At 46.3% G+C, this 10,807-nt stretch overlaps 1 protein-coding gene across 6 annotated transcripts in view; it reads right to left on the bottom strand.

Moving 5' to 3' along the window:
* Positions 1–1,363: 1,363 nt before the first annotated feature.
* LOC108241504 (cytoplasmic dynein 1 intermediate chain 1) overlaps positions 1,364–10,807 on the bottom strand; it is a 56,974-nt gene continuing 47,530 nt past the window's right edge. For all 6 annotated transcript variants that reach the window (XM_037975657.1, XM_017425707.3, XM_037975659.1 and 3 more), the window contains one exon: positions 1,364–8,086. In XM_037975657.1, the coding sequence (XP_037831585.1) occupies positions 7,976–8,086 (111 nt within the window). In that variant the 3' untranslated portion in view covers positions 1,364–7,975. The remainder of the gene's footprint in view (positions 8,087–10,807) is intronic.

Raw genomic sequence — 10,807 nt, 5'->3', positions numbered from 1 at the left:
CATCTGAAACTTTAACATTTAACCAGCAGTCGATCGTTTGTCTTTCTGCAGCTTTTCTCCCGTCGGGCGCTCAAACCCTGCACTGACCAGAAGGAACCAGCCTGAACTTGCTGCAGAGCTGGTTTCCCCTCCTCCGACGAGGAACGGGGCCGGAACGGGGCCGGGGGCAAGTGAGAGGATGCAGGGCGAAAAAACGAGCCGTCAGATTCGCCGCAGGGTGCGAAGCGATGAAGACGGAACAGCTGGAGCTCACTCTGATGTGTCCCGTAACGCGGCTAAATCCCACCACACAGGAGAAGAGGGGAACGTCGTGTTGCTGTTTTATTTTACGATGTGTTGTGGCGATACGAAGGCTTCTGAACTGTAGGTAGAAGCTGTGAAATCAGAATTAAATGTATTTATGTCCAAGCTTGAGTCTGAGGTTTGAGTCGTTTGTTGGTCTCACGACCATAAATTCGTGCTGATGCTTATTTTCCATAAAGAGATGTGGTACAACTCACATTTTGTCAATTTTTAAAGCCAAATTTGCAATGAAAATACTGATCTGGAAGGCCTTATGGAGCCATTTGCAAAGAATTTAAAGCCAATCATTCTCCGGACTTTGGAATTAAAAGAAAGTGTACTTTTTCCTAATTTTATACAACTTATTACATATTTGTTCCTGCAACCCCCCCCCAATAGACACTTATTTTAAAGCGTATCAGTGTGCAGGACACTTCACTCCACTCAGAACACTGAACGACCAGCCGTCAGGCGGGAAAACGATCACTCCCCGAGCCGAGATCCGAAGATTAGGATTTCAGTCCAGTTTCCACACAAATCACTGCAGAAGCTTAGTGGCCTTATTCCAGCCCATGGACCGGTAGTTGAGAACCACTACTTTAGGGGTTTTCATCACATACTGAGCAAAGTATTGAAGTATTTCAGTTTTCACAGCTGCAAGGACACCATTTCCACTGAATCATCTGATTTTTAATGACGACGTTTGATTTTCAATCAGGCTTTGCTGATTTCAGCAGAAAGATCCTGAACTCCTGCAGTGGTTCTTAACCTTTTCCAGCCCAGACCCCCCCCCACACCCCCGCCCCCCCACAATAATCGTCAGCCGCTCGCAGCCCCGCTTAGACTCTCGTGCACAAACACTTTCACACTCAAAGCCCACTAATTAAATCTCATTTTGATGGAAATGATATCAAGCGGAGAGGTGATTTATTTATTATTGGACAAACAATGTCACAATGTTGTCTTTGTTTTGTTTTATTGTTTTTTTTTATTTTTTTATATATACTCTGGACAATGTCAAAATAGGAATTTAAAGAACCGCGTTTCTCTTTTGAATTGACCTTTTCAAAAGAAACCCGCAATCCTGGCATTAAATTTAATTTGGCTCAACAAAAAATTAATTGTCAATTACCCGCGTTCCCCTTTGTGTTTTCAGCGGCCTTCCGAACTTCACAACAATCCCTTATTTCTCCATCATTGTTATGATTAAGTCATATGTGATTTTTCTATTAGCCGTCGCACAATTATACACATTACATTACCCCATCGGCTATCATTTAAATGAACATTTCCATGTGGTCTGCTGGAGAACAAGAAAAGCCAGCGTTTATGCTAAAAGCTGTATTTAACCTTAATTGCCATAATTGGTATTTTTCAAAGGCTAAAAATTACAGCGCGCACTTTGAACATATTAGGTTTGTGTGATACGGTATGTCCAACGCATTGTAAAGGAAAGCGTGAAATAATACCCAACATGCTACTGTGATAGGAAAAACATCTACTTCTAAACGCCGTCGTTCCTGTAAATATTTATAAATATATATGTATATCCAGTATATAGCTCCAACATTGACCTGTTTGTTTCAGTGCGTTTCCCTAAAAGGCTGATGGAGTCGGTGATGGCGCTGTGGACACATCAGCAGCTTCCACGGAGACATCAGTCTTCAGGGGGAGACGGAGCATGTCTAATTGAATTACATAAATAAGTTCTAATGAAGCTTGGCGGGAGAGATTCTGCCTCACCTGTAAACACAATCAACTGTGAAAATGTCAGTCTGCTGCCTGCTGTCTTATTAATTAGTCTTGTTTTACTTAAATAAGATGATTCGATTTTTCTTTCTTGTTTCCTATTTTCCCAGCGAAGGTCCGGCCTGTTTGTTTGTTTTGTTTGTGTTAGTTGTGGGGTTTTTTTTGGTTGGCGTGACACCACCTTTAACTCTTCCCAGGTGTATCTGTTACTGATCCCGCCACCTGTCAGCGCAGACAGCCTTCAGCCTTGCATGTCAAGTCTCTTGGCTCCGCTTGCACAAGGCCGCAGGAGGGGATGCGGAGCCTCCCGGCCTTTGCTGTCCACCCGCCTCACCTGTCGTTGGGTTGGGTTGGGTTGGGGGAGCTCCTCGGCCCCCTGGACTTTTATGAGTCCGCGCCGCCGTGTTCTCCATGAGAACGTGCTTTGTTGCACTCGTTCCTTGGTGCACAGAGAGTGGCGGCAGCAGCGTTGGAGGGGAGGTGGGGAGGAGACGAGCTCCAGCCTGCAAGCTCCAGACGGGCTGGCTCCGGAGGGGCTGCACCCAGGCACAGAGCTGCCTTTGTCAGGGTAATTATCCTGACACTCAGCCTCTGCCGGTGGAGCTACCGGCCGGGCCGGGTGGCTGACACTCTAGCGCCACCATTCATCACGGCGCAGAAGCCGTCGCAGGACCCAAAAAGATGCTTCCTGCATATTAGATTTCCTTCTTTTTGTGTTGAAACTCAAAAAATAACAAAGTAAGTAATGCCTTACATGCTGGTAGTACCCACTTGTAACCAGTGCATAGTAAGGCCTCTGGTCTGGTCTGAATCTTTCCAGCTTTCTGCAGCCGAGAGGGACAGGCAGACAACAAGTGTCAGAGGAAAGAGAGGGGGAAACAGATAGCCCAGGTATCTGCCAGTCTTCTGTCTCTCTCAGTGTGTGTGTGTGTGTGTGTGTGGAATGGATTATCCCACAGGAGTTAAACGAAGCCCGTCCCAAAACAAGGCGACTCTTCCCGGCACGTTAAACGCCTCCTGTTGACTGGAGCTGCCATGTCAAAACAGTGGCGGCCTGCCAACAGGTTTGAAGTGCGGCGGGGGGAAACTCAATAGGCTTGATGATATAGTGTTTGTTTACGGTGGCAGACAGGGAGACTTCTTCGCCAGCCGCCAGTCTGTCTTCCACACCCTCCCTGCGTTTGAGCCGCCTCACCTGGTGCCGAGGACGCTGACGGTTCGGGTGAGTTCACGTGCCACGCTGCGGTTGACCTTTCACTTCGCCAGAACTAGTTTTATGTTGTTCGCCGTGACGTCAGCTGATGCATACAGACGGTCTCGTTTTTATGGCGAGAATCAGCAACTCACAGAGGCCCAAACCATCAATTAGGATTTTCACATCCTGCCAGCTCAATTTTTTTTTTTCCTTCCCTCCCCCTCTGCTTCTTCTCGTTGTTCTCTTATCTTTAATGCTGAAATTATAACCTCCTATTTAACTTTCTCTTCAGGATTCCAAGGCTCGTTTTTTCTGCAGGACGACTCCTCCTGAGGAGACTGGTGCCAGGGAAGGTGATGCCTTGACAAATGTTGCTCCTCCGTCCTCGTAGCTTTTATTTCACAGAGGGAATAACGGATAAGTGTCCAGTTTAGAGGACGATAAAGGACGTGTGTGCACAACAGACAAAACAAACGAATGTGGCAGCATTTAAGGACTGACGTGGATTTGTGAAGCATCATGTTTTGTTGTTTTGTTTCACAAAAGCAGACTGGCATGGCATCATTTCCAAAGTCCGGCTTGTCCTGTGATTTGCCACTCGGCTCTGACTGGATGGTCTGTTCTTACGGGCTGCACGAAGGTCCGAGCAGGAAAGTGAATACAAGACGACTTCGGCAGGAGCGGACCCAGCAGAGGGACGAGGGACCGCACAGCTGGATCCCTTTCCAGGTCGCTGAAAAGAAAGAGGGTTTCGGAGAGCCGTGCTCCTCTGTTGATGTCGTAAGAGAACGTGTTCAGAGAGAGATTTTAAAGCTGCCAAAACGGATTTTCTTAGGAAAAAAGAGGAGATAAAAGACGCTAAAGTCAATGAAGATTATTAAGATATAAGTCTTTTTGGGGTTACTGATGTGAGTTTTCTGACTCGTTGTTAATTTCTAAATACTTGGAGAGATCATGTAAAACTTTCCAGGATCTTCTGCCTTTCAGCCAATATAAAGGGTTTCAATTAGCTCCCCTATAACCATTTACAGTCACTGTTAGCAATGGAGCAAACATTTGCCAGTGTCTGTTCAATAAATACAGTTGTTTGTCCTCAACTTTAAACGCTTTTTGACTTTAAGGGTTCTATCTGAACCAGAGAAGCTGCCGTGACACGAAAGCCTTCAGCTCCATTTCAAAGGACTTTGTGAGAGCAGGTCTCGCTCGGCTCCACAGCAACGGCAGCCGAGCTCCGAGCTTGGAAGCCAGGCAAGGCGCTCCGACCGCAAGGCTCCACGACGGTAGCTGCTAATTAGAGCGCTGCTCGGTGATTGGGGTCTGGGGTTTTGGAGCGGTGCTGCAGGGAAGCGCCTCAGATGCTCGCCAGCCAGGAGAGGCCTTCCCGGTCCTTCGCGTTCTGCACACGCGTGCTCGACAATACTTTTCTGCTCGGTCACCACGCAGGGAAGAAGAAGAAATCTCTTGTTCCTTTCTGCTGGGAAAGCGAGACGAGCAAAACATCCCTGGTGTCTGGGCAGCTTTGTCCCCCGCTGCATGAAAATGTGATTTATCCAGCCTGAAAGCAAACCTAATAACAGCCTTGCTGAGTTGAAAAAGCTTTAAAGTCTCTCCAGTTTTGTTTTGAGTCTTCAGAGATGTTTCAGCAGCTCTTTCTTTTCGATGCAGAGGCGTAGCACAACATGGAAAACTCATAAATCCTGCCTTCTTGTCTGTGTTTTTATTCACCGCAGGGCTTAGAAATTTATTATCATTTCTTTTTTTTTTTTCTTTTTTTTTACATTTTGACATATTCATCAGCCCTATTTCGTATAATTTATCAGCGGTCGCTGCATTCTGGCAATTAAAGTTTTACGGCCGACGCAGGAAATTGAATTACACGCTCGGTCATTATTACTTTTAGGCGCTCGCCATCTCCGACTCGCATTAGCCCCGTTACCGGTAAAAAGCAGGGGCGGGGGATGGGACCAAACGGCCGGCGAGGACCGCCGTGCAGGTGGTCAGTCTCCACCGGGTGCCAGGCTGCTGCCTAATGCCGAGTTGATCAGGCTCGGTGAATAGCTCGTTTGGCCGCCACAGAAAAAAAAAAAAAACCCAAGAAGTCAGAGTAAATCGTCAAGAGGGCAGTTGATGGTAATGACCGAGCCATCAATGATTGGACCCATTCATGGCTGAAGTGGCTGGTGTGGGGGCCTTGCAGTCACTTCCCACAGTCACTTTCACCAGCTCACGGGGCACAGTGTGCATTGCTCTCATTACCGGCCATTGTCTGGCGCCTTTCAAACGCTTCGAAGAAAAGTGGGGGAGAGAGGAAAGGAAGAAAAAAGGTAGAGATTAAATAATGGCCTGGATTGGTTGATGGTGAAGTGATAGGAACTGGCCCTTGCTTGTGTACGGTCTATGTATGTGGCAGACTCACTGCAAGATGGTCAAGATTCGATGTGACGCGCTTTTTAAAAGGGGGAACAAAGAGCGCTAAAACCACTCAGACGCCGTTGCCGTTGCCGTGGCGCGCAGGGCTTTTCAATCCGCCGCTGATGGCTGCTTGCTGCAAATCATCTCATTTGTTTGAGGATGGTTTAAAAAAAAAAAAAAAAAAAAAAAAGCCGCGCTCTATTTAGAATTAAACACATTCAGGTCGTACAAAGAAAAGCGTCCCGCCACTAAGTGGCTCTCCGACTCCTCCCCCTCTCCACCCCCCCACAAGAAACACCCAGCGGCCTCCTTGGTGACCCCGACGGATGTGATCCGCGCCGGACTACAGGTGGCAGCAAACGCAAGCCAGACCTGGTTTTGCACCGCTTCTGGGTGACGCTCAGAGAAGAGGGGAGGGGGGGGTTCCCCGCGACTTTCTGGGAGGAACGGAGGTACGGCGGTGCTAGAAGAAGAAGTTTGTCGACAAGATTAAACACACAGCAGGGATTTTTTTGTTGTTGTTGTTGAAGTGGTATCAGCCGTCTGTAACTCACACACAGTAGAAAGTGGAAATGGACAAAGAACGTGGAGCTAAATTAAAATGAAAGCATCTTGTAGGTTTCAGATGGCAAACAGCCCCCATGGCACTCCCAGTTTGGAGTGACTTATAAATTTCTTCCATGACCTCAGAGGGCAGAAATTAACATTCACTGCCTTCGTGGCCATAAAACTTTAAATCCAATCAATCTGTTCCTGAAATAACTTCTAATGTGGAGACGTTTCTGTCGAGCTGAAACACTGCAGCTGTTATCGATGAGTTCCTTCCTGAACAATCAGCAGGACTCCGCCGTCCATCCCGCTCGCCTCCTCCACGCAGAAGGAAATGCCACGAGACCAAAAATAAATTCTGTGCGCATTATTTGACGGGCTAAAGCTCTCACTCGGGGGCTCGGGATGTGACAATTTTCTCCAACTCCAGAGTTTTGCCGCCCCCCGTCATTGGTGCAGGCAGCTCCCATTTGACTCGAGCGTTTACTCGCTCCACTTCTGGCCCTGAAACAAGCTCATTTTCCTCCTCAAAATAGGGGCCGCTGTCGGGAATAATTTGCCGCTATGAAGTGAAAATGGTCCAGGGGAGAACGGTCCCGTTTTAACGGGCAGCCGAGACTGCGCTGCAGACGTACGGACCCATCGGCTCGCGCGTCGCTTTCACTTGAAGCGCTCCTCTCTGCCGGTGGGAAAATCAAGTGCAGGTTCCGTCGGCATTCAGTGGTCTGGACGCCGTTCTCGTGCGCTCCTCTGCAGAATCCAAGCACTCTTTGAGGGATTTGATTTAGCTCAACTCTCAGGGAGAAATTCAATTTAACACCGTTTCCTTGACAAACAGTGTTAAATTCATTAATCTCATTAAAGATTTGATAACGGTGACAGCAAACGTGTCAGTTCACATTTGCTGTCGTACGGTTTCTCTTTGGGTCCTTTTTGCGTTTGCAGCTTCCTTCTGTGCACGACACAGAAAGCCTGCTGGCTCCAAGCCCGCCCTCAAGTCTCGGACCCGACCCCGACCACGCCGGAAGGCTTCGGGGGCCGGCTGTGGCCACGTTCGCTGGCGTTTGGACTCCAGCTCCCACATCGCACCGCGGCACCTCGTCAACCTCCACATACTGAGGAGAGCAGCTGACTGAAGATGCACGACAGACGTTTGTTAGCTTTGCTTTATTTGTAGCCACAGCAGGTTTCACAGCGATCACTTCGACTCACAATATACCTCACAGCTCATGATAGAATACACCGCCGAAGCTCCTATTCAGAAACGGAAAGCGGCGGCGACGTGTCGTAACGGAAAGCGGCGTGTTTTCACCCCCGCGTCTGGAAAGCTCCGGGCGTGTGTTTGCATGCAGATTCGAAACAGAGACGAGCACACACGATTGGGATGTTTCGGAAACGAAAGACGACGAGCTCCTAACCCGGCGTAATTTTCAGCGTGGCGCAAAGCTCAGCTACAGTACACACACACATCTGACGCTTCAAACACCGCAGGCTCACGAGCTGCAAGCAACACACCACCTGAAACATAAATCAGTACAAACAGACACATCATTAGAAGTCACTCATTTCAAAAGAATGTGCACCTTATAAAACAAATAAAATAAAGTTAAATAACACTAAAAAGCCCTGCCTTGTTGTGAGCGGACAGTAGTGAGGGACACAGAGGCAGAGAAAAGGAAACTGGACGGAGGAGCACATGCTACACTGACGTCGACCAAAGCACACCAGGGTTCCGATTCCCGCCCCCACCCCCCCTCTTTTTTTTTTTTTGCTTCCACAGTCCTCCTTCTATGAAGCCAGCTCCATAGGCCCCTCCTCCTCGCCGTCCGCCCGGTTGGCGCGGATCTCCGCCAGCGTGCGAGCGAAGCGCGCCCAGTCGTCCGGGTGGGCCGCGGAGAGCTGGACACAAAGACACAGCGAGCCGGGTCACGTGAACTCACTTTTCACCGTTTCATTAATAATGTCTTACAGATGAGTCAGTGTTAGATATTAGCTGAAACTCTGACACAGCAGGTGTGCCGACAATGAAGCGTGCAGCATTAAATGTACATCAAATCAACACTAAGTGGAAATCAGGTACATTTATAACATGACACAACACAAACAAACTCCTGCTAGACTGCTTGATGAGCAAATCTGCATATTTCTTCTGTTTACTTGGTAACAACAGCAACTAAACGTAAAAAAAATGGTTGATTTTTCAGCTGAAGTGCTTATAGAGAAAAGGGAGTGTCTGATAATAAATACTGTTGTGAGTTTTTTTATGCTGGTCTGTTCATTGATGTCAGTTTTTTAATTGATACTGAAGATCTGTGCAAAAGTACAATAATATCAGTCTAAAACATCACTAATAATAATAACTCATCCACCTGTCGAGAGATGCACTTTACACAGGCGTCACTCTGTGGGGTCTTTTTTAGAAAAAAACTAAATACATTGTCCAAAAAGGTATCTTTTGAAAGTTTAATAATGTTTCTTGGCAGCTGCTGCTCTATCCTGCATAAAACTCAACCAGTTGCAAATGGGTCAAATCAGGGGTGGCCAATCCTGGTCCTCGAGGGCCACCATCCTGCATGTGTTACTTGTTTCCCTGCTCCAACACACCTGATTCAGAGGTTAAATCACCTCTTCTTGTTCTGCAGAAGCCTGTTAATCACCCATTGATCCAAATCAGGTGTGTTGGAGCAGAGAAACAAGTAAAACATGCAGGATGGTGGCCCTCGAGGACCAGGATTGGAGATCAATGGGTGAATTGGTAAATAAAACCTTAAAATCCAAACACCCTGAGTGAATCCTGGAACAAGTACGTCGATGAACACAACCCTGAGATCTAACATATTAAACGACACCCTGTAAGCATAGATGGAAGATACACCAACTTGATTTTCCACATTTGCCAACTAAAGGTATGAGTTACTGGCTGCTTTCAAACCAAAAAATGAGAAAATGATTTAGAAACCAAAAATGAAAAACAACAATTGTCACTTGAATAGATTAAGTTAAAAGCTTAGCATTTTATTTTTGATGTGTTCTTGGGACAGTAATGTTATATGTGATCTGATAATTGTAGGTAAAACTCACAGTTTAGAGAAAAAAACACATTGAAACAAACAAAAGTGAGAGGATTGAAGTATTTCAGTAGAAACTGCCTCCTTTTTACGAGCACGAGAGTTGGCCTTCCTGCTGCCTACAGACACGATTACACTATCTGTTTTAGCTTTTAATATAATGTTATTTTTTTCTATTTTAAGCATTTAACACAGAACAAATGTTGTTTTAAAAGTCAAAGCCCAGTCTGGAGTCACTTGCTGCTGAAGTGTAGCGAGTTTTAATAAAAGCCTGCTCGGTGAAATGATGATATTTAGCAGCTTGAATCATTTAGACTTTACTAATCTCTGTTTAGCATGTTAGCACGCCAAAACTTGATGGAGAAAATTAAATTAAAACACCTCAAAATTAGCATATATCTTGTATTTTTAATTATTATTTGTTGTGCCAATATAATAACTGTGCTAGTTTTGTGACATTTTATCTTTATTTTGCTCCTTTTTGATAGTAAAGAACAATCAGAAAAGTACTGCACTTTGTTTAATTAATCAAAAAATAAACTATAACAACTGATCAGCTAAATGAGCTCGTGGACATAAAAAGTTTCAGCCTCACGACAGCTGAGGAGAAGTCAAAGCATCGCAGGAATCCTGATGGTTCGATTCGGTTTTATAAGTTTTACAACACCCAGTAAACGTGACGGCGCAGGTCTGAGTCCCTGGAGCCAGACGAAGATGGTCTGAATGGAGAGGGAGGGACAGAAGCCCGAAAAGTCTGCGAGTCGTTCTCATGGCTGGGCTGTCATTAATCAGGAACCCGGCCGCGGCAGGGGGGGGTTCTAGCAGAACCTGAGTGGATTAGGCATTAGTGGCACGATGATGTCTGGCTTTAAAAAAAAAAAAAAAAAAAGATGGAGATCCAGAGCAGTTTCCTGTCATGGAACTGCCTCAGACCTCTGAAACCGACCCAAACTTCATCCCGCCGCTTGGACTTTCCACACAAACCAATAAAGTCTTAATAGAAAAACCCGATGATAAATATTCTTGAATTAATTTGTTTAGCGTAAAATGAAACCAACATGGAAATTTTTGAGTGTTTCGCTTTCCTGGAACGGTCTCAAGGCTTGCCGTAATTCCCAGGAAAACCATCTTTTTCTTCTTCTTCTTCTTTTTAACATTCTGTTCCCAGTTTTAGCTACATGGGCAAGTTTGTAGCAAAGTAAATACCCACATCGCCACCACACACTCTCACACACACACACACACACACACACACACAGAAAACCCAGCTCGTTGGGAGTCATAAAAGCTTTCAGCTCCACTCGCTTTTATTGATGCCTCTTCGTTACCATCAGCCCAGCATGGAGGCCACCGGCTCTGCTGAGCCTCCCTCCAGTTCACCACACAAGGAAAAGAGGCTAAAATTAGCCGTGTGGCTAGGCTAACGTGCCCTCATGTGGGGATCTTAACCAGAGGCTTTAAAACATGAAGGACGTATAGACACGGGCAGGCTAGATGGCTGCTTTGTGGCGACGGCGACTTTAAAGGAACCCGGAAAAAAAAAAAAAAAAAA

The sequence above is a fragment of the Kryptolebias marmoratus genome, linkage group LG5 (genome assembly GCF_001649575.2).
Source record: "Kryptolebias marmoratus isolate JLee-2015 linkage group LG5, ASM164957v2, whole genome shotgun sequence".
Taxonomy (NCBI): domain Eukaryota; kingdom Metazoa; phylum Chordata; class Actinopteri; order Cyprinodontiformes; family Rivulidae; genus Kryptolebias; species Kryptolebias marmoratus.
The sequence above is the reverse complement of the archived record's forward strand: the minus strand, read 5'-3'. Positions and strand labels throughout refer to the sequence as shown.